The sequence below is a fragment of the Photinus pyralis genome, unplaced genomic scaffold, assembly GCF_008802855.1.
Source record: "Photinus pyralis isolate 1611_PpyrPB1 unplaced genomic scaffold, Ppyr1.3 Ppyr1.4_LG8, whole genome shotgun sequence".
Taxonomy (NCBI): domain Eukaryota; kingdom Metazoa; phylum Arthropoda; class Insecta; order Coleoptera; family Lampyridae; genus Photinus; species Photinus pyralis.
This window is the reverse complement of record NW_022170819.1, coordinates 23,356,000-23,380,778: the sequence shown is the minus strand read 5'-3', so window position 1 is coordinate 23,380,778 and position 24,779 is coordinate 23,356,000. Positions and strand designations below refer to the sequence as shown.

At 37.1% G+C, this 24,779-nt stretch overlaps 1 protein-coding gene across 2 annotated transcripts; it reads left to right on the top strand.

Annotated features, from left to right (window-relative positions):
• The first annotated feature begins 3,847 nt into the window (after positions 1-3,847).
• LOC116178668 (histone acetyltransferase KAT6B-like) lies at positions 3,848-24,756 on the top strand. 2 transcript variants are annotated; one of them, XM_031498236.1, is made up of 6 exons: positions 3,848-4,128; positions 4,205-4,497; positions 4,557-5,143; positions 22,688-22,892; positions 22,943-23,168; positions 23,218-24,756. In XM_031498236.1, exons 3-6 carry the CDS (start codon positions 4,565-4,567, stop codon positions 24,629-24,631), a joined length of 2,424 nt encoding a protein of 807 aa, XP_031354096.1. In that variant the 5' UTR covers positions 3,848-4,128; positions 4,205-4,497; positions 4,557-4,564; the 3' UTR covers positions 24,632-24,756. The 2 variants fall into 2 exon arrangements, with proteins under 2 accessions (XP_031354096.1, XP_031354095.1); XM_031498235.1 differs by lacking the exon at positions 4,205-4,497.
• Positions 24,757-24,779: the final 23 nt, after the last annotated feature.

The window sequence follows — 24,779 nt, the reverse complement described above, 5'->3', positions numbered from 1 at the left end:
AAGAGCATTTTGATGCACTTGTGCAATTACCTATGAAAATTGTCACAAAGCAATGTTTTAATAGCGATCCTCGAGATGGTTTATAGTTTTGTATCTATTACTGTCTGCCGGTTTAGTGTGTTGTCACTTCACTCAACGAAACCATGTGTATTGTATGCAAAAAAATCCCCTGAATCCGTAAATGACAGTCTAGCTGACCGGAAACTCCGGGAACATATTGCTATACACAAGAAAACGAAGAAAAAATGGGAAAATATCGTTTTTTCGCATTTGACTTAATTAGGTATCTCGTTAACTATTCCTCTTACGGAAAAAATGAAGAGAACGATTTGTTTAGAATCGATTTTTCTATCAGATACAGTTGGTATGATTTTTATTAAACAGAGTGCCAAGGGCCTATTATAAAGTTACTTTCTTGTTCTATTTCTGGGGTTTCCACTAAACTAATTCCACAGTCCGTCGATTTGCAAAACTCATCGGGACAACAGACAATTGTTGGAATAGGTTGTTTTACGGTTCCACCATCCATAAAAATATTGAAAACGCTCTGGGAGTCATCCAGTTTGAAAGACAAAGCATCGAGAAGGGCGTATCAACAAAAACAAATGTTAATTTTTGGGATTACTTTTTTTGTATTTTTCCAGAAAAAACAATAACATTTAAAAATGAACGGTTCTGTACCAACTGAAAATTCGATTCTAAACAAATTCATTTCTATGAGCTCGAGCAATAGTTGACGAGATAATTGGAAGTCAAATGCGAAAAAAACTGCATTTTTCCATTTTTTCTTGGTTTTTTTGTGTATAGCAATATGTTCCGGGAGCTTCCGGGCAGGGAACTACATAGAATACACTTGGTTTCGTTGTGTGAAATGCCAACATCCAGTTTAGAATACTTTTGGAGCTAATTTGACTGGACTATGTTGACCCTACACATTGACATAAAATAAAGTTCGTTAAGTGCTCCCTCGGCCCTCCCCTAATCAAAAAATTTTGTGATGGGGTATCATCACAGATACATATAGGTAAGGTAGGCAAGGCCGTGCGAGGGGGAGGGGCGAGGGGGAGGGGGGCCCAGGCCCTGGACGCCAAGTCTGGGGGGCGCTGAAGTCGCCCGTCGTCGCCTTAGTCGGGAGCGTCAAAGGCGTGAGTGAAAGATTTACCTCGAATTATATAAACGAATCCGTACATACTCTTGTTTCGTATTTTATAAATTCAGAATCAGTAAAAATTTAAAAATTAAAAACTGTCCCGTTTATAAAGTCGGTAATTCCATGGAGTTAGGAAATCAAACAAAAGCGCCTGCATTTGCCCCTGTTTGATCTCAAATTGCCATGGCACCACTGATTTCTTAAAAGCGCCAGTTTTTAGTTATCCAATTTCTTGGATTCAAAGTTCAGAAAATTAAAAGCTATAGTATGCATGGATTCGTACTTTTTTTCTCTACAAAAAATAGACTTTCTCTCTAAAATAATTAGAGAAGTCAATAATCAGAAATAAAAAAATTACTATTGCAATTCCTATGGTGCGTTGTTCAAGTCACCACCCGGTATAATAATATATTATGGAAAAACAAAAATTATGTTTATTATTCTAATAAAATCTTTCCTTGTCCAACCTCATAATTTTATATGTGGAGGCCAAATTTAGTTTCCGCCCTTGTATAACCAAACCCGCTCCATCAATTTTTTAAATGTTTAGAAAAGAGAAAAATGAAGAATTAAAATATATGCGATTTCATGTAATTTATGATGTTATACAAGTGAGCGCTTATCTTATCTACGTAAAGGCCGGCGTTGAAGCCGAGGAAATAAGGTTTGAGTAAATGTATTTTATTTTTACAAAAATGACTCCATCTATTACACACTTTTACCACACTCAACAGTTTTCTGTGCGTCTACCACATTTTACGACAAATTATTTCGACTGCTTCAAGGTAGACAACACACTAGCCGTACTCTATTAGGTGTTGCGTTTATTTCTATAGCATTGCATTGACCGTCTGTAGTATATGTTGTCTGTGGTATTACTAATTTTTCTTGACGGTAGAGGCATCTACGTGTTAGAATTTAAACTATTGAAAACCATCACAATTCTTGCCATATAACCCACATTTCTGTATAGGTAGTCGATAATAAGAATGCATTTCTATAAAGGATTAGTGGTTACATTTTTGCTGCTCCTGAGGTTATACATAGGTATACCTAATGGGTTTTGTTGGTTTACCGACCTCGAGACTAAGAACGGTGCGTTTTCTAACGAACAACCTAACCGCACGTACTGCAGCAATACTACCTATGCGATAACCCGTTTCTTCAACTTATTCATTTTACAGACTACGAGTATACTTACCTATACATTAATATAGTAAAACGTATTACTTATACCTATTTGGTAGTTGGTATCTAGGAAGTACTTCCTGGGTAGTACTGTTTTATATTGTACCGAACATTCCAGTAATTTTTATAGGCAGCGAGGCGCCATAAAAATGTGTCATCGGCGAATAAGAACGAAGGCGGATGTGACGTAATTCTTCCTAGAAATATTACGTGTTTGTGCGAGAATATTGTAATTCTGTTATAAATTAAATTGTAATTTTGTTATAAATTAATCAATGTCAAGGCTATTATCAATTTATTGTTATAAACGACGTAATTAAATTTACGTTAGAATATTAATGTGTTTGGTTATCGATATCCAGTGTTCTGGCTAGTTTCTAAATCTCGCTAGCTAGTACACCAAAATATCACCGTTGTGATTTTGAGATAGTAGGTTCTCAGACGGTAGGTAAAGGTACTACAGAGTACTGATGTATTGGCAAAAGTGTATTCCATGGATCCACCGATATCAATAAGGAGTTTGTGGGGAAGGAGGTAGTCTCCTGTTAAGGAGACTCTTCATTAGGATATTATGATGCGTGGAACCGGTTAACCCCCTACCGGACCCCTCCCCATATTGCGAAAGCTCCGCTTGGAATCACTAGACTCACTAGAGGCATATCGGGCGATCAAAAATGAGTGACTGTCGAGTCGCCTTTGGCGATTTCCCATGTAAACAAAAATTCCAAAGGTGACTCGACACTCGACGGTCACTCATTTTTGATCGCTATGTATACATATGCAACAATTGCATAATGCCATAATTGTTTAAAGCGTACACGAAAAAGAATAATTGACGCTAGTAGTGGGTGAAAGTTATTTGAATCATGAATTGATATATCCTCGTGCAATTCCTTATGGCAATGGAATTCAGAGTTCAATTGAAACTCAGAATTCCGACTTTAAATAACAATCAATTATCAAAAAAGATAATTACTTGATACTCTTAACGCCTTCGCAAACTTTCAATCCCTTAAAAAAATATTAGGTTAGAATTTCACGCCTTCCTACAATATTAACAGTGATCAGTATTGAATTTAAATAAAGGAAACATTTCGTAGACCGACGGACAAATTATACGTTGATTAATAGTGAAGACTGCAAGTCTAATTCGCACCGCTTTACGGAACACGCTGTACATTTCCAGAAATGTCATGCAACTTTTACTCTCATTTTACAAAAATGATTGATAGCTTCCAACACCATTCACTTTCAATATTTGCGTATCCCGTTGTTAACGCGCGCCCGAACTCAAAATACGCGGAGCTGTTTTATAAATACGGCGCTCGAAAAATAAATTTGCCGAAATTATTATTGCAAGAAAGCCGCAAGGCGCACTTTTTCGTAATTCGCACCGTCGATAACTCGTATTTATCCAGAAGGAGCGAAACCTACAATTGATACATTGATAGGCAGAAGCACGGGAGAGGAAAGGAGGGAATGAAATGCGCGCGCTCTCATTCTAGCCATTTTGTCACAATATTAACCTTTTGTTGTGATGTGTCTATTTGCAATGAATTATATTATATACGAAATTAATTACCCCGTAAGTTTGCGGTGTTAACGTGTGATCTAAAAGCTGTGAGGTTTTGTGTGCGAGTATTGTGGGAGATTTGTTAAATAGGGAAGACGTTTAGTCGACGAAATTTATGGAATGTTTTTATGGAACATCATCGGCCGCCGCCGGACAGTTCAACCGTTGCTCAGCGACCGACTGCCATTTATTTATCGCGTCATTTCGTAATTACCAGGTGAGTTTTCTTTCTGTTGACGGTATTGTTGAAATTGCGCGTTTCGGGAGATTGTGATCGTGAGATTTGTACGTAGGTTTCATATGGGAATCGCGAGAAAAAGGTGGTAAATATTGTAGACGTTTATTATATCAAGATGGCTACCGACGGCATTTAGATCGTTCACCGAGTGGTACGTAACTGCGCGATTTTATGATTAAATGGAATTTCCTGTGCCCGATTTGGCATTTTTTGTAAAAAGTAATCGTAGAGGAGTGGTTTGTTTTATGTGTCATATTGCGAAATAGATGCGTTTCGTTTTTATGAAAGGATTTGTTTGATGGTCGCGGGCCGGCGGTTAGCAACCGAAGCGCGCGGGCCGAACCTCAGGTAGCTACCGCTGCCGCTTAAATGCAAACCAGGTGTCAATGCTCATTTTTTTCTTGTAGTGAGAATCATGTGCGAACCTGAGGACGTATCGCAGGCCGTGTGGTCTCGTTGGATTTTAGAGGCCATACGGAAGATACGTTCTCAGAAGCAACGACCCAGCGTTGAGAGGATTTGTCATGCGATTCGTCAACATCACAATTACCACGAAGACGTCGTCTCCGAGCATCTCGAAGCGGCCGTCAGAGATGGCACGGTCCTCAAGGTATTCAATAAAGGGCAAAGTTCCTATAAGGATCCCATGGGCTTACAAAATCGCACGCTCGTCATCGAGAAAGGGATGGAAATTACCAAAGTGATCGCGAAGGCGATTCGCGAATTGGGACAGCGCGAGGGATCGACGCTCAAATCCATCGAGAAGTACATAAGGCAATCTCACACCGTCGTCGAAAATCCCGAAACCGATCTAAAAACCGCGTTGAGAATGGCAGCGAAGCGCGCCGTCTCAAGAGGGTTAATTATTCAGGAGGGAAAGGCGTTTAAATATAATCACTCGAACAGTCCCACGGTTAGAAGGAGAATTGATTCGTCCACCACCCCTAAAAAACAACAGCTAGATCTGGACGAACCGCCGAGTCCCTCGGCTAAGGTAGGATATCCTTTTGTAATTATACACGGTCGCTCATCCAAAAACATGCTAATTACGCCGGCATTATCGCGGGTGTCGTATCTAACTGTTGTAATTCCCTCTCATAATTAGCATCAAAACAAAACCCCCACCCTCGTTCACCCATATTATACACGGCGTCACTCAAATTAACTTTTGCCGCTTAAGGAAATAAATACCCAAAGCGTAAAATTAAAGACATACAGCGTGTTCCATTTGTGCGCATTTATGATGTTCATGTTTTTGCAACCACCAACGTTATTAGGCACTTATAACCAGGGGTGGATTTACACATAGACTGATACAGCGCCATAAAAACAGGAACGATATTGACGAATATAACTCCTAGCGAATCTATGGCCCTACTTTTTCTGCTATTTGGTTTGTTATGGTGTCGAGGGTTGCACCAAGAAAGGAATTTTTTGCACCAGTTACGAAACCAGTTATAGCGAAAAATATTGCTTTCTGATCCTTGATCGTTTTGGACCAGAGAGATCCAAAATCGTAATTTATACCTCAGTTTGATTGAGAAGACGGTTAAACGATATGACAGAAAAAACAAATTGGCTCTGTTGGTGGCGCTAATTATTATCTGGGGCCATTATTAAGCGGCAGAGCATAGCGAGTCGATGGTGTCAGTCTGTGAACAAGGTAACTGGCAAACGCTTGGGCCGAACCGGTTCAAACTTTGCACAGTTGACCTATATGCCACATGTAACGGGTCAAATCCAATGACATCGCTCTGCCGCTTTTCTGTATATGCTCCCTTATAAAAGCAAATTGAAATCGCGCGTTAAAAATGGTTTACGCATGCGCAGCCCATAACTTTCTTATTTATGGACCACTTTTTATGAAATTTTAACTGAAGATGAAGAAATAAACTCCGCATGCGCAGACCCAATTTTCTTATTTAGGGACGGATTCTACCAAATCTATACAGGGCGTCCCAAATTCAAGGGTGACCATTGCGATCTCGGAAACCATAAGATGTGCGAAGTCGGTTAAATAGAGACAAAGTTGCGCATTTTAGGGCCGAATCTAACCGTGTGTTTAGAAACTGAAACAATCCGAATATTTAGACAGTTGGATTATAAAACCGAAACTTCTTTTAAATTGACAATTTTTTATTGCAACTTTTCCTCTACGAGCAGGCATGGTTACGTTTCGATTTTTTTGGCCATCATCAACTTTCTTTTTTTAAACTCGTACCTGCATTTTGTATTTTATATTTTGAAAAAATTCGTCATCCTGAAAAATACAGGCATCACACTTGCTTAGTTTCTAAACGCTACCACCATAAAGATGACAATAACGCAAAATTTGCACAAAAATATAAATAATCTCGTAAATAATCATTTTTAATGTTTAATAACTAAGCAAGCGTGATACATGCATTTTTTCAGTAGAGCTTTTTCAACATATAAAAAAAAGAAGCAGGTCCGTATTTAAAAAAATAAAGGCCCAAGAAACTAAAATGTCGGACTAAAATTCTAGTCGAAGTGAGAAAACGTGATTTGTTTTCAAAATCTCTCCAGTAGCAAAAAGTAAATTAGTGAATTTTTCCGGTTATCTGCGAACGTATTCGGAACTCCCTCACTTTCTAAGCAGCGTTACATGAAGCCCCAAAATTTGATAGATTTGTACTTCAGAATTTCGTACAATTTTTTAGAACTTTTCGAGGAATTTGAATTTTCTAGTGTTTTAAAATTTTGTTCTGTACACACATACACATAATTAGAATTTTCTGGCATTTTAATAATTTTAGAATTATAGTGTACATTAAATTCCTTTCGGGGAAAAATCACTGTAGAATGTTTGTCTCGGTTTGTGTACATTACTAGCATTTTATAGAATTTTCTAGATTTTTTTGAATTTTTTCGAGTTCTATAATGTTTTATCAACTAGAATTTTTTTTTAGTTTTCTAGAATTTTTTTAAAAGTACCAAGAAGTTTTTAGCACTACTCTTGAATGTTCTAGGATTTTTTTGAAATATCTTCCATGCACACAATTAGAATTTCTTAGAATTTGCAACATTTTTTAGAATTTTTTTAGAAAATTAGAAAACACTGCCAATATTACACCCTCTCGATTATTACATTACTACACCAATAAATAATAAACTGTTCAAACCAATAGACAACGAGCCACAAACACAGACGGACCGGCAGAAAGCCCAAATAACCAAAATTAATCAGACCATTGTCTACCTATTACTGAAAACAGAATTGGAAAATTCGAAACCGTTCGCGAGTGTCGATCATGTACACAGACGGACGGACAGAAAGTCCAAAATGATGAACGAGCTCTGGGTCGCTCGCTAATAAAAATCTCTACGATAAATTACTGGTGGTCGAAACAACTGCACTGGTCATTAATTTATTAACAATATAAAATCTCGGTCAATTACATGTGGTCGATTTAACTGCTCGCAGCTCGATACGAAGTTTCTACTACGTACACAAATTAAACAATTCTCAGGTGACCAACTTAACGTTTTCTGATCGCTTCACACTAACTTTCTAGCCAATGAGGTTTCTTGACACACCCCACGTGGACAAATTTCCCGCAAAGTTAGCAAAAACACCCTACGGCCTACACAGCAAGCTTGATATCGACCGATTGCACCTTTGCTAAATCGATAATTCTAGCCAATTTCGTCCTGTGCCACGACTTCTGGGCGCCCCAAGCTTTCACGCGCATTTTAAAACGCATTTAAGGAACACTCGCGCACATACAAAATCCTGCCAACTAATTAGACCACTGTTTACATCTAAAATCGTCACTTTAGAAAAGTAATCATAATCGGGCAATTAGGAGTCAACAGATTAGACAACTTCAGTACCAGACCAACATATTATTTCCGGTTAGCCGATCGGGACACAGATATTACCCAGCAGACTGTCGACAAATCGCAAACCGTGTCTGCGACACAAGAGTCTTTCAAATTAGTTCGATATGCCCGAAGTAAGAGAGGCAAAATGCGTTAAAAATGGTGCTGTCTTTTTCCGAATAAACGTTTCGTTTGATTATTGCCCCTAGTCTTAAGTATAACGAGCAGATGTCAAATCATTGAGTCTGCAATTTGTTAGGGAGACGTCTAAACGACTTAATTCAATATCCAAGAAGTGAATTTGGTGCAGGTTTTTTTTCCACGACTATTTTGGTGTAGAGTTGTAAAAAGTGTTATTTATGCGCTGATTATTTATCTTCATGTGCGTAGTCAATTTAATTATTATTGATTACAATAGCATTCCGTATTTTAAGTACCTAAAGTAGTTAAGACCATAAGTTCATTCCTGTATCAATGTTGAACCGGCAAAACACTCGAAGCAAGCTGTTTATAGAAGAAGTGATTGTGTCCATTCGACAAAATAAAAACAGGGCACGCAGCAGTCCTGATCTAACAAGTGCAACTCTCGATCCTGCGCCAATTTGCGTAAGATTTACATAGTGTTCAAAAAGAGGTTAGCAGTTCTTCTATTATTTTCCGAAGGGAAGATTTGATATCTTCAGTACACGACCAACTGTAGAAGGGATTTCCGGTTGACGAAGAAGTCAGAATCAAATCCTTTAACCCACAATTTAACTGAAGTTTAAACTGGGCCTTTGGTACAAACAACTACCAAACACTAGGCGACCTGACCAGAACAATTACGCCCGTTACTTTGATGTTTGAAAATGCAATTAATTATAACCAAGTCGCTGGATTTACTTTATCCTAAATATTATCTCATCTGTTAATGATGGAACCCGCCCATTAAATTATAAAGAACACGAAGGTTGTCAAAGAATGTTTAAAAAACAAGCTGATACTAAAGTTGGTAAAATGGGTGCATTCGAGAATTCCACATACGGTCCGGTCCGTAGTAGTTCGCGAGTGCCGATGGATACGTACCTTTAGACGAGGTAATGAAAGTAAGTTTTCGTGCGCCCTCAATAATCGACAAAAAAATTGCAAAACGATAAATACCATAATACATTTCAAAACAGCTGTTTAATTTATTTATACTTTCAACAATGAAACACATTTACGGTAGGTGGAAGTAAAAGTAAACCTCAAGTCACATTTACCATTCGCAAGGGTCGCATTTTATTTGCGCCCTTTTAATTCCACCTAAACACCTCCTTTGTTGTGCAGTTTTACGACACGCAACGGGTTAGAAGGCGCATTTCCGTTTACCTTTTGGTGGGATCGATGGGCGATTGCGTAAAGTTGCGTAATAAAAGTGAAAAAAATACGAACAATAATAAATGGGAGAAACCATTACCGGTAGAATAGCTTTTGTGTGAATGATCACGGAGCGCCTATTTTTATCACTAAAATCTGTATCAATGTTGCAGAGCGGGAGGTCGTAACAGGTGATGCATTTAATAAAAATTACTGTTGCGGTCGTTGCGGATACCATGATACAATGCTAATTTTTACATGCTTCGTTTATGACTTCCGTCCGTGTGTCAGTCTCACAGCTTGAGATCTCGACGCGAAGTAGACAAATGCGGTTCTTTTATTGAATATTAACAAAAAGAAAGAATGTGAGCACAGTTACCCTTATTTTTGTACTTGATAAAACACGGTTATAAAAATAGGGGGTTTCTATAGTTTTTTCAATTCAATTTTTAATATTAGTTTTTGAATCCCTTTATTTATTTATAATAAAAATATCACAGTCCACTATAGCGGAGCCTCTTTGAAAAGAAAACCGTGCCCAATCTCATATCGTATGAATAGGGCTGCAAACGTCCCATTGATATATAAATTAACATGGTATATACATTTTATATGGAATATACAGGATAAGTCGACGATTGCGCTGAGTTCGATTATTGTCGTACGGAAAGATTTGTATGATGTGATATGGTACAATAATAATAATAATAATAATAATAATAGAATAATCGTACTCAACCCAAACGCAACAACCTTAACAGCACCACAGGCTCACAAAATACTGTAATGGCTCCACCAATAACCCAAGCAACCACACAAATACAACCTCAAGAACAAAGAAACACAATAAATACAAGTAACGCAACATTCACTACAAAGACAGATCCACCCAATAAAGTTACACGCCCTAGCATAGTTAAAAAACACAATACTCCTTTTTCTCAGAAACAATCCACTCGTATACAACCGAAGCGCAAAAACCTTAACAGCACCACACAAAATACTGCAATATCTCCACCAAAAACCCAAGCAACCACACAAATACAACTTCAAGAACAAAGAAACACCATAAATACAAGTAAGACAACATGCACCACAAAGACAGGTCCGCCCAATAAAATTACATGTCCTAGCACAGTTAAAAAACACAAAACTCCTTCTTCACAGAAGCACACCACGTTATCACAACCCACTCGTACTCAACCCAAACGCAACAACCTTAACAGCACTACGGGCTCACAAAATACTGTAATGTCTCCACCAATAACCCAAGCAACCACACAAATACAACCTCAAGAACAAAGAAACACAACAAATACAAGTAACGCAACATGCACTACAAAGACAGATCCACCCAATACAGTTACACGCCCTAGCATAGTTAAAAAACACAATACACCTTCTTCTCAGAAACAATCCACTCGTATACAACCGAAGCGCAAAAACCTTAACAGCACCACACAAAATACTGCAATATCTCCACCAAAAACCCAAGCAACCACACAAATACAACTTCAAGAACAAAGAAACACCATAAATACAAGTAAGGCAACATGCACCACAAAGACAGGTCCACCCAATAAAATTACATGTCCTAGCACAGTTAAAAAACACAAAACTCCTTCACAGAAGCACACCACGTTATCACAACCCACTCGTACTCAACCCAAACGCAACAACCTTAACAGCACTACAGGCTCACAAAATACTGTAATGTCTCCACCAATAACCCAAGCAACCACACAAATACAACCTCAAGAACAAAGAAACACCATAAATACAAGTAAGGCAACATACACCACAAAGACAGGTCCACCCAATAAAGTTACACGTCCTAGCAGTTAAAAAACACAAAACTCCTTCTTCACAGAAACACACCACGTTATCACAACCCAGTCGTATTCAACCCAAACGCAAAGCCAAAGAAACACTTACACAATAAACTCCATTTAATAAAATTACAGGAATTATTATAATGATTTTTTTTGTTTTGTTTTGTTTTCCTCTTTCCTGATAGCGTTGGCTATTGTGCCCATCAATAGGTATGTTGGTAGGTATGAATTATATACTATCCCTAGATTTAAATGTACGTGTGATTTTTTTTTTTTAGGACCCTACATAACCTCACCAGACACAGACATAGACACAGACACTAATCGTTACTTGATTTTAATCCGTGCGATTAGTTAACCAGGCTGGACCTGAGTTCTCACAAGAAACACCGACCATAATAATAATAATAGTTTTATTTAGTTAACCCTCAGACAAAACAATAATAAAATTAAAAACAAACCACATTCGAAACAAAAATTTCAACCAAAGATCTTAGAAACTAAAATTTAAACTGAAAATGCTAAAGGTAACTAAATGGGTCAAAGTTCAGGCACAGGTGAGAATTCACCTGATTCTGTTCTTCCACTTTGCCCTCTCATTGATAATTAAACTCAAAGACGTTGTGCAATGGAATGACAGACGAAATGAAAAACACAATTATGATAACGATCAAATGATGAATTGTACTGCGATGGTTCATGGGTCAAAGATGAAATTGTGACACTATTAATTTTGACGGTCAAGCACCATTTTGTGGATGTATTTTTTAAATCGAGGTGGATCCAGGTTTTTGTACCAGTCCGGTAAAGAGTTATATAAATTAGTTATTTGATACGTAAAGAATCTCTCGAATAGAGTTGTATTATGATATGGAGGAGTAAGTAAATGTTTCAATCTAGGATTAGTGCTGAACTTAATTTTATCATACAGGTATGAAGGTACTTGTGTCTTAATGACTTTATGGAATAGTAGGGCAGCATGAACATATCTCCGATTTTCCATATTCAACCAGCGTAATTCATTAAATTTGTGGGAGATATGTTCATACTTCCGGATTCCATAAATTAACCTTACACATGAATTTTGCATACGCTGAATTTTATTCATATCAGAAATGTCTAGACAAGGTCCATAAACACTGTCACAATAATTGAATTGTGTCAGCACCAAAGACTCACATAGCAGAATTTTTGTGTAATATTATGCGCATTTTAAAAATATTTTGAATTATACAGGGTGCGATCACAAAGTACATTTTTTTAATTAAAACGTCTGTAATTTGGTTACAAATTACAATCTACATGAAATTCTTTCAAAAATTTCAAATACGTTTTTATTTAGTTCACAAAAAGGGCAGCTGTGCCCCCATTAACCTTACACTGTCTCTCTCCCTTTACGGAGATTCCAATGGCGAGCCACGAATTTGAACTACCTGAATATTCGTCTTTGGAGCAGTTGTTGTTCGAACCGCAGGACGACGGACTTATGTGATAAAGTGGCTGCTCGCTATTAAGATAACGTAAGAATATGACGCTGTCCTGATGATGTTAAACATCCTACCATGGGGGGGGGGGGGGCATTGTCCATTTTTTAAATCAATTTTGTGTCTATCTCATTTCCATTATGCGAGATTTCTTTTATTCTTTTCCGTGTTGGGACAAAGTTCGGGTTTGGGCCCCTTCCTTTACCAAATCCTGGGACCGCCACTGGGTATGGATAATGGATTTGTCGCTATAAAGAGGTACAGTGCATCAACTCCAAGGTAAACTGCACAAGCGAAGGTAAAAACGCACAGTTCAATTCAAAATTGTTTCTTGAGGGGAAGGTTCAATGGATGACAAGTTGACAACATACTAAAATTTGACTCGATTTGATCGGGTTAGTCTTGAGTAGATATTTTTCCCCTTACAGTTAGATTCTTTATTGGTTTTAGAGCAGGTGGGGGGGGGGGTCTCCTTGGAGCCAATGAAAACATGTTCTGTCCTTTCTGTAGGATTTTTTTCAAATTGCAAAATTTTACTACTTCAAAGTAAGTGTTTCAAGTTTCAACCTTGTTTTTATAGTTAATAATGAAATTTTCAGTTTCAGTAATACGAGAATAATGTGTCTAATAAATATACCTAACTTTGGAATTATGGCGCCACCTTGCGAGGTATGTGTTTTAAAGGGAGCTCTTAATATTATGCGATCAAAAAAGAGTTGCTGTCTAGTCACCTTTGGAATTTATGTTTACATGATAAATAGTAGTAATCTTCGAATGGAATTAATTCGATATGTTCGAATATATTGTCTTGACTAGTAAGATTTAAATCCTGTAATTTTCTTGTTACCTTTAATTGCGGTGTAGGCTTTCGATTTACTTTTACCTTTCAACGTGAACAAGCGCTCTTTTCCATATGCAAACAATTGCCCATTTCACAAACTTTGCAATTTGTATTCAACGCGTGCGATTATTTGCGATTACAAAATTACCTTGATCCGTTTGGGTTAAATATATCTTGTAATTACCAATTAAGTACATACTCGAATCGATTAAGGATCTATCAAAAGTGAAATAAATTATAAAATGTAATTAAAATGGTGACAAATAAAATTGACACTTACATGTTGCCTACTTAATTTCTACATGAAACGATCGTTTGGGTACTAGTAAGGGAGGTATTGCATTGGGTTAAAATATGACCCCCCACTTTCTTACGGGAATACACGTTTTGAAACACCAGGAATCCGAATCTCTATGGTATCGGTCTGTCTACTCTCATTTCCGGGTAAACGGCGGAACCGATTAAAACCAAATGTGGTATACATATTCTTAGTCATAAAAGGGCAGAATCGCGCATGCGCAGGTGTTCGGGTGGTATCTGTGCCCGCCACAGCAAATTTTTTAGAAAGGCAACACTTATCAAGGGATAAACTTCAAAACACCAAGAATTAAAAAAAATGTTCGAATACATCTCGGCCTTTATTTATTTTTTATTTTATTTTTATTTATTTATTTTTAATTAACTAATTAATTACGACTCGTGCTATCGACATACAATATTCGAGGAAATATGAAAAATTACAAATTTATTAATTTTCCAGTCGTAGTGAGGTATCAAAAATTCTCAAATTCGAACATCTGCACAGTACCGAAATTACCAATTTTTAAGTACACATTGTAGACATGCAAGCTTTTATACACTGTGTAACATAACATTTTCAAAAATCTTATGGTAGATCAGTTGCCTATAAACCAGGTACCAACTTACCCATTTTCTAAATTATGTCCTATCAATCAAGGACGTCCTCTTCTTCTTATCACAGGAATTTTTGCGAAATAAAGGAAAGGTGGTGGACAATTTTAGGCAGGGAGACAGATTAGAACGTTTGATTCCATGAGACTACTACCCAAATCTGTAAAATATAATTAAGTATTTTCTGAATTATCAGGATTTGTTGGGTAGTAGCAAAATAAAAGCAGTATTTTGTTCTGGTGCTTAACAGTTATTAGCATTTTGCTTCTTACCCATATTTTGGGATTTACGGAATTTTAGGCCACATGTGTCACCACTGTGAGATTAGATTAGATTAGAATTTATTTCCATATAAAAAAACCACCGTACCAAGTTGTAACAGCCATAACATGTAGCTGTTTTAATTTTTAATTTAACTACGAGCATTCGTTGTCGACTGGACCACTCACACTCCTTCCACAGTTCCACCAAGGAATCAGGAGCATTTCTTGCTACTGCGTATTTATTCAACTACGCCAGCAGACCGCAAAAGACCTCGGACTCCAACCTACGAAACTACCCCTCCCCTACGAAAGCAAAGGTCAGATCTATTACACTTAATGGCCCGTATGAATAAAAGTAAGCAAATGCTTATACTTGCAAAATTCAAAGTAAATACTCGTAAGTGCTCCTTCGCACTGGGCGACTTAGCAGCGCTTTAAGCAGAAAGGACAGGACGCAGTGCAGCGCTGCTAAAACCATGCTAAACAGACCAGTATGAAGGGGCAGTTACAAAGTATTTACTTTGAATTTTGCAAGTATAAGCATTTGCTTACTTTTATTCATACGGCGCCATTATGTACATTACCATCTAAAGAAGACACGAAGTAGAATTATTATCATATCACCTCATTCGTAATAATCTTGTGTTTCAATTTTCACCACCAATTTGTCAGGGTTGAATTCGTTGGGTAAAAGGTAAACCTTTAGGTTATGTATTTATGTGTACCGGGTTATACAGGGTGCGGATAAATAGCCGGCTGTTTCCCAGGACCCGTGAGCGCTCTTAATTATTCTTCGCATGTTATATGAACCACTGTAGGTGAAGTGGTAAAGACGAATAAACCTCCCTTTTTGCTCGTAATAACAGATTTTCCTATTTTGTAGACTGTATTTCTCATACCTCGATCAATGAAATTACATTTTGTACAACAAATTATACACGCATTAATTTCCCTTTGATTAAAAGACCTTGCCGCCATTTTGTTTAAATTATTATATACTGTCATAGCAATTTTGGAACAGCTTTCTCTGCCTGATCAGCAGAGTCAAGTGCTTGGTGGATCTGGCGCCCTGAGCAAATAAGCAAGCGTTAATCAGCAACATAAGTACCCTTAGGCAGCTTACACTTTTTGTGTAGGTACAGGAATACCCGCGACCTGCTGACGCTAGCTGGTGGATGGTCATCTCCTTTTAAGCATGACTTATTTTAGGTAGTAGACGCTACACTGTGTCCAAGATAAGGATGTCTATCATGGCGATTTCGGAAACCATCGAAGATACGAAGAAGGTCAAATTAGGGTAAAGTTGCGCATTTAAAGGGTAGTAATCGTGTTTTGTTTTTATTTTCAAGGTTCCTGGAAAATATGTCCGATAGGACGATAGGTATTCTTGCACGATTATGACGTTGTGCGCGGGTGCAGCATTCTGTTGAAACCAACAGTTTCCGATTTTTGTTTTGTTTGTTTTTTTGCGTGCCGTACATCGTTATATTCGTAATAAAACATGCTACTCAATACAGTGTGTACTTTTTTTACGGGCCACATAATAAAATAAAGTTGACGATGATTTCTCCGAAACGAAACGTTGTATTGAAAATCTCTCAACGCTGTTTTGTAGAGTTCAAATAGTGGCAATGGGAAAGGTTTTTTTTGTATATGTTGAAATATCAGAAAAAAAGTGAAAACAAAATCGGCAAATTTTGACCTTTCTGGCATGTCTGAAAGTAATCGAATTTTCCGGTTTTCTTTGCAGCATGATAATAACCCTCTAATTTGACCATCTTCATATCTTCTATGGTTTCCGACATCCTTATTTTGGACACAGCGTATATTATTCAGATCCAAGATGCAAATAATACAGGGCATCATTCAAAAAATTCATTTTCAATAATAAGTGATGGCGTTATTCTTTTTCCAGCATTGCCGAAATGTATAATAGTGCGCCATTGATAGAACTGATAAAATTGCAATTAGCATTTTTAAAATTTTTACTTTTATATATAAAACAAAATGGTGTATGTTGTACCACTTATAACTCATGGACGTTTGAACCGATTTTCATGATATCTGATTTCTTGATTTCGTCTCCGACACGAATTGCAGAATAACTATTAAAATATCGAAAAATAAACGCCACAAAAATTTATAGAAAGCAAAAAGTAAAAGCACTAATGGCAGTAATTCAACTTTCAATCTTACCAACCGCCAAATTAAAAATGATCAGGGATAGGTTCTTCGCGATTTCGATTAACAGTAAATCACGTAGTGTGCAATAATGGCCAATAAACACTTGTCACATTTCTAATAATTCGAAGTGCATTGCAATTTTACAACAAATCTTCAACATACTCTGAAAGGATTTAAAATGTGCACAGTGTGATTCTACAACGAACTACTGTTGTACCCGGTGCGTACGCCCCTCCACTATTCATTTTCTATTAATTGCACCCTATTAGTGCGCGACGGAGCCAGTTGCGTCCTACTGCAGACTTTAAAATCAGTCAATCAGTGCCGGTACCGGTACAAAGCAAAATTAAGTACTTAGGCATGTTAACTCACAATACTTTCAAATATTTAAAATGTGCACAGTGTGATTTTGCAACACATCACCACCATGTCCTAAAGCTGCATCTTTTAACACACAAAACGCAAAGGATTTAAAAATGTGCACACTGTAAAGGATATATGGAAATGTCAATGTACCCATGTAGTATACGAGGTTCGCCGGGATGCAACGTTCGTCGGGTCTGCTATTATCTATATAAACAAAAATGAATGTTTGTCTGTCTCTCTGTCTCTTATGCGTATCTAAGTCTTTCATCCCATTGCTATGAAACTTTGGGGAATGGTTTGACGTACCTATGCCCACGAAAGTTTCTCAATAAAACACTGTTCGAAATTCCCACGGAAACGGAAACAGAAAAAAAATAGGATTTTATATTTTACAGTAGGAAAGAGTCTTGACATTTAAAACGTAGGTATCTTCGAAGGCGTACTCCGAAAGAACTTCCCGAAGCGAAAAACAGAATCGGGGTACGGGAAAAACGGGATTTCCCCCAGGCGGCAATAAGTTCGACGGGACTACTAGTTATTTAATAACCGTTCAATTTGTACTGTTTCATTCACATTCCATTTGAGTTCCAAAAGAAATGACAGCATAATTTATTTGTGTATGAAAATAAATCAAGTGGATTATCGTTAACTTAAAATCCTTGAAAGGGGAAATCTGGTAGAACTCGATTAGCAAAAACATAAGTTTGTATGCAAATTACAACTTGTGATATATCTTAAGTTACTTGAGTGTATTTGTTTATTAATTTACTTAAACGTAACATGGGATAATTGCCCAACGTTCCAAGTTACAAAGACAAAGATTTCTTAATATAATCATATGATTATGAAAACACATATTTTGAGTAAAACTGTAAAACTATTCTTTACTTTCACCAAAATTGTTGAAGCTATGCCAGAACATATTAAGATGTTAAAATAACAACTACATGTATTATGGGTACTTATTTTTGTTTGTCCTATTTTTTATTGCCCTCTCGAAGTGCAATAAATTTGAATCCGTGAAGCAACTTTGTCTCGCTGGTTCACTTCCCTCAGACATTCGTTACTAAGGTCAACGCATACTGGCTCCCTCAAGCATGATATTTCCTAATTCGTTTAGCTGGCGCTATTAAAGTTGACAAAAACCGGATTTTACTCAATAACTGAAGACTTACAATGGATTTAATTTGCATTAAGGGATATGAATCACTTTCGTTTACCGCAAATCGATTTTCAATTCACCCAACGGTCATTTCAAAGTTACACTTAAAATAATAGAAAATTTGTTATTTTTGGATGCCTGTTAGATCATTAACTTGCACAAAACAAAGCGAAGCGCGAATTTACATATCGGATAAAAAATTTCTATATTAGTTTAGTTGAAATTTGCATTTTTCAGGTATTAAGCAGGGAGTGTCAAGGATTTGAATTTTATATGAAATCAATAAACTTTTAAAGGCAGTTGACTTTTTCATTGCGAATTGCTTGTGAAATTTACGTATACGTCTATACGTTCCTTCTTATTTTAAAAAAAAAGGGGAGGATTCATAAGGACTTGCTAGTAAGCCCGTGCTTACGAAAACTTTTTGGTTGCCATTTATGGCAAAACCGATTACACTTTTAGTAACAAAGTGGGAAAATTCAATTCAAGTTTTTTGTATGAGATCTCGAACTTTCAGGCGGATGGACGAACGAGATTTGCGTAGGTATTAAGGTGGATTAGATTAGATGGATAGGAGGTGGCTAAGAACTCTGCCATCTCGATGATTGTGATCAAACTAAGCATTGGACTTAGATTCGCTTTCAAGAATTCGCCCTCAAAATTATCTCCTCTGTAATATTAGCCTAGGAAAACTCGCATCTGAAATATTCATCATCGGAAAATTGAGCCATGATATTGGAACGAAAATCTAATTACATACATGGTTTATTTATTTACAATTTAATTAGTAATGAATTTATAACAGTCTTCAAGTGGATTAATTTATCACAATTAATTACTATTATTTATCACTCAATATTTATAACATTACGTTTTATTTTTGTTTTTGGGCGTTTTTGTTAATTTCTAAATTTGTTACTTAGAGGACATTCAGATGTGTTATTTGTTATTTCAGTCAGATGTAGCTTTACAAGAATCTTCCAGCAGTCCCTCTTCTCCGGAAATTACTCAATATCCTCCTTCATTTTGCATGGGAACCCTTCTGAATGTTATCTTTCTATCAAAAATACGGAAGCGAACGACAACACCATCTGTCCATCACCACCCAAAATTTTGTAACAGTGACTCATTAACGCGAACTGTAGTCTGAATTTTATTTTTGTTAAAAAATGGGGAAGCGAGCGACAACAAATGGCTTCGAGGTACATGAAGGCACTTTTCACTTTTCATCACCAAAAATTTGGTAACGATTCAGGTCGAGTTGTCACATTGCTGTGTGCAATAACCCACAAAAACCTGCCCGCTAGCTCAAATAAATCAAAAATTGAAACTTATAATTTTTATTAACTCTTCTCGTACACCTCCGGCATTCGCCACCATAACAAAATCCGAATAATAACTCGAAATTAATAATTTAGGAGACTCAGTAACCTCAATTAACTTCCAAAGGAATCAATAACACAGTTTGTTTAATACCCGAGTAAAACATGAGATCGTACAATGAATTCAAATAAACACGCATCAGATCGTCAAGAAAAAAATCTGAAATAAGGACACAAGCCCGTTACATTTACCCCATACGCAGGTGGGCAACACAAATAAACAAAGAAAGTCTTAAAATTACATACTTACAGCCAATTACTTGACAAAATTAGCGTATAAACACGTACACGCTTTTTTTTCCCCCGTCGCAAACAACGGCCCTAGGCTAACAAGCTCCGTTTTTTTCTAATTTTTCAAGAACGCCACTTCCACAAAACCATCATACACCTCTTTCCACCAATTCATATATAACGCCAATAAGGAGCGCTTCCATTACATAATTATGCGCAAAAGAAAATTTGCACCTGTATCCTTTGTTATCGGGGCTGTTATCAATTATCTTTCAGTATAACAATCGCACAATGACCAAAATGCGTTCGACCAGATGTTCCTTAATTTAAACAAGAAATTATGCAATTAGAAACAATTCTAAGATAGCAAAATACACACTAAAATAACAAATTCTGATGAAATAAACAAATTCTGTGCTCATTTATAATGAAATCCTCCAGATTCGTACATACAGGGTGACCCGTTATTATCTTCGGTATTATTATACAAACACAACCTCAAATTAATAAGTGGGTTATTGAGAAAACAATAATGAAATAATTGACAATGAAACGGCAACAGTTGACAATTTAAATGCGAATAGCGTAATCTTAAAAAGAGATAACTACGGTGATTAAGCAAACTTACGTGATAATAAATCTCCAAATATATATCCTCCAAATTGGCAGAAAAAGTGCTAAACTCGATTCTAAAACGACTTCGAAGAATACATCACAACTAGTTAATCGCCAGAAATAATATTTAAAGATTTTGCAATTAGACTAGCATGGCCTTTATTAATACCACACTTCAAAGCCAGCTTCAAAGTGCCAAACCAAGAGTACCACAAATGTAGCGGAAACGAAAACCAATATGCGCAATCCACTCTCCTTTAACAATCCGCCAATCATAATTCGCCACGACGAAATACTATACAATTTGGAAAAAGACAGTGGTCCATGAACAAAAATTTCAGTCATACTCAACCAAAAATAATTTATAAGTAATCTTTGACAAAAGTAATGATCGCCAAATAGGTAAATTCTGCAACCAACATTTGGATATATTGTGCAACTTGGAAATGCGAACCAACAAATTCAGGTATCTCCTCCGATGTGATAGGCATGTTGGTTACTTATATTGCAAGAGTTTACCTATTAAGCGATCATTACTTTTGTCAATGACCGTACCTGTTAGAAACACTAATGTCCAAGAATTCATCTAAAATATAATAAAATAAGTTGGGGGTTATATTTTTGAGAAGAGAATTTAATATGGTATTTTTCCATATTAAAATTTACAGGGTGTTTCATTTAAAAAAATGAGTTAACTTTTACGATCACTTACAACACCCTATTCCTGTTTTCACATAATCTTGTTTGTGTGGACCTGTGGTTGCTATGCAAAACCAAAATCAAATCTCATTTAATTGAAAGTTGATCCAATATTGGTGAAATTTTTGCTAATGGACATAATTTCCGAGATTCATATTCTAACTTTTTCTAATTAATAGTTTGCCGTACTTATGATCGAACTGGCACTTTACCTAAATAAAATTATTCTCAATTGTCAGGGCCATCTTGAAAATATGCTTAAAATTCTTTTATCAGACCGGGACCCCAAAAACGAGATCAAAAAATGGTATTGATCATTACGTATAATAAACTCCATCTGGGGGAACACTGTATTGTAATGCCCCAGTAGAATTTTTTTGAAAAAAAATTATGTAGCTTCCTAAAATACAACATTTTTCAGAATGCGTAAATGGCATATCTTTTAGCAAAAAAAACTTAAACATATGATGAAATATACAGGGTGTTCCATATTATAAAAAAAATCGGATTTTTGTTATTACCCCAACAATGCGATATTTTATTTTTTTAATTACTGATTTGAGTTCAGTAGAAAAAATACACAATTTTGATAATTTAACCGTATTTCTAACCATACAAGTAAGTGCAGACTTAATTTGACGCAGACTGTATGTAGATTACATTAGATATTTTTTCACAAGGCAGGGTCAATGGTTGGTAAGAAATGTATGTGCGGTTTATTTCGTAGAAACTGATGTGCACGACACATTGATCCTGATGTACTTTTAACCTGGATTTTGGAAAAATGGGATATTTTAGGGTACTCTTTTATCTACTTATTCTGAATCTAAAATGTTCAGCCTTCTCTACCAAAATCTTTGAATCTAAATCTATTATTACTAGGTTAGTGGTATAAACGTTTTAAAAATAGAAGGTTATCATGGCCTGGAAAGGCTTCTACTTCCGCCATACCTTTCATTAACACACCAACACTTAATTTCCGCAACAGTTAGAGCGACTTAGATAACCCTATTAAGTGGCAGAGCAAAACGATGCAAGCTTTATAGGGGTGTCGATGGTGTCCGTCTGTCCGTGAACACAATAACTGTCAAACGCTTGGACCGAGTTGATTCAAACTTTGCACCGTTGACCTATATGCGACATGTAATAAGCCTATTGAAAATGGACCAAATTCAATGACCCCGTAGGGTCACGCTTCTCTGCCTCTGGCAAACTCTTGAACCTATTCGGTTCAAACTTTGCACAGTTGAGCTATATGCCGCATGTAACAAGCCAATTGAAAATGGGTCAAATCCAATGACTCCGTGGGGTCACACCGAGATGCTCCGCCGCTTTTTCAGACGCTCTTTATGAGTTTATTAACAGTGTATCTTTTTATATTTGTAGACCACTGGTATCCTACCGATATGTATGGAGTGTTTGGGAACGGAAGCGAAAAATAGCAATGGTTTGTTTGAAAAATTGAGTGCCTGTTCAGGTTGTGGGTCGTGCGTACATGTGTCATGTACAAATAGCGGCCCAGAGCTTGGTTTACTTATAGCGAAAGGAAGCAAATGGTATTGTGAAGATTGTAGGACATGTAATTCGTGTGGTACGTTGTAAATGACTGTGCGTTGACAAACTTAAATACGAAATTTTCAGAAAAAGTGAACGTCTCAACCTGCCTTTTATGTTGTTGCAATTGCGATCGAATTTACCACATGAGTTGTTTAGAACCTCCTCCGGAACGTAAACCAAAGTGTCCTTGGCGATGTCGGCATTGTTTAACGCATCACGAAAGTACAAAAGCAAAAAGAACGAAGTCCGGAACTAACGTTAAAAAGAAGATCGACAAAGTGCGGGAAAAAATCAAAGAGAAAACCAAAAAGTAAGTATCTTCGGTTTATGAGCGCAACCTAACCTCTTCTGGTTTTCAGAAACGGTCTGGAAAACGCGGATGATCCACCGATCTCTACTACGCCAATCCCTAAGGGAAGTTCGCGTAAAAACGCGGCGCCGCAAATTAGCGAAAGTGATAACAGCGATCACGAGGGTACGCCATTCCCCACCACTAGTTCTCATCTCCACCCTTCCGACATTCGTACCTCTCCTACCATTGACCGCCTTGAAACCTCTGACCGCATGTCTAAAGAGAAGCGTAAGTTCTTCAGGCTATCGGCTTTTAATGCCGATAAGAAACGCGACAAAAAAGTCTCACCCGTCAGTAACGGCGACCCAAAAGGTCCGAGCGAAAAGAGGACGGTCTCCAAAATGCAGAAGGGATCGCAAAAAAGAGTTTGCAAAAACACGGAGATAACCGATAAGCTCGTTAAAAAATCCAAAGGTGCTAATGTAAGAAGAAGGCTAATCCAAACCAAAGAATTATTGGAGTCCGATTCTAATTGCTCTGAAAGTACTAAAGTCAGCTCGCATAAAAAAAGTAATAGTGCCAGTAGTAGCGACATTTCAAGTTCAGATAGCGATTCCGACTCCTCCTCAAAACCAAAATCAGATATCGTTAAATTAAATTCAAAATTACCATTCGCGCCAAAAGAGCCGGAAACTTTTGGTTCAGTTGGAGGAATTTGTATTGACAACAAAGACGTATGGGGGTTTGCTGCGGCTGCCGCACAAGGAACGACGCCATTCGACGTAAGTAAATCGGATGATAAGACCAAAAATTCCGAAAATGAGGATGCAAGCGAAAAAGGTAGATCTGCCGGTATAAATCAGCTAAAAGGATTATTCGACGGTCTCTCTCACCTTTTCGCAACACCAACCCTTAATCGCTCTAGGTCTGGAAATTCTCCAAATTACAATCCAACTCGGCGGAAGAAAGAGCCCGAGGTTGTTAAAAGTCAAACTGATTTGAGTGATACAGTTGATGATGCCGTGAAAATGGAAATGGTCAGGGACGTTAAAGTTGAAAAGACTGATGCACCGGAAGTGAAGGAAAAAGATATAAAAGTTGTTAGCAGTGACGGTCTTAAGCAAACGAAAGTCGCTCACTTATCCCACAAATTCCCGCATTCAGCTAAAGTCCTTACCTCCGAGAGTGTACAAATGACACCTTCCAATTTGGTTAAAACGGCAGTTAACTCAAAAAGGCACGAATTAGAACGTAGGAAGTTACTTAAGAGTGAAGCTGGGTTGGATACGGCAAGCCTCTCCAATAAAACATTACATGAGGATGTTCGTATGAAAAAACGAAATCTAATTGCCGAAGCTACGCAGGCAAACCGTCAATTCTCGTTGCTGCCACTTACCAACAATCGCACGGGTAAGATCCGATTCCAACCCAACTACACTTGCTTCCTTTCTATCCTTCTAACGCTTACCTCTACACCTTAAATTTATGGCCACGGCAACAGTAAGTCATTTACTGTCCCAAGTTAACAATCACGTGGAGTATTATTGAGGCACCTATGTGTGAGAGTTGATGTTTTGTGTGTGTTATTCATCACATTTTGAGTGAAACAAGAAAACAATGGGTATGTTT

Bases quoted from the DNA above. Each gene is read 5' to 3' on its own strand.
- LOC116178668 (XM_031498235.1), top strand. From the start codon at position 4,565: ATGTGCGAACCTGAGGACGTATCGCAGGCCGTGTGGTCTCGTTGGATT. The intron at 22,893-22,942 runs GTACGTTGTAAA...CGAAATTTTCAG, and splicing joins TAGGACATGTAATTCGTGTG to AAAAAGTGAACGTCTCAACC. The intron at 23,169-23,217 runs GTAAGTATCTTC...TCTGGTTTTCAG, and splicing joins ATCAAAGAGAAAACCAAAAA to AAACGGTCTGGAAAACGCGG.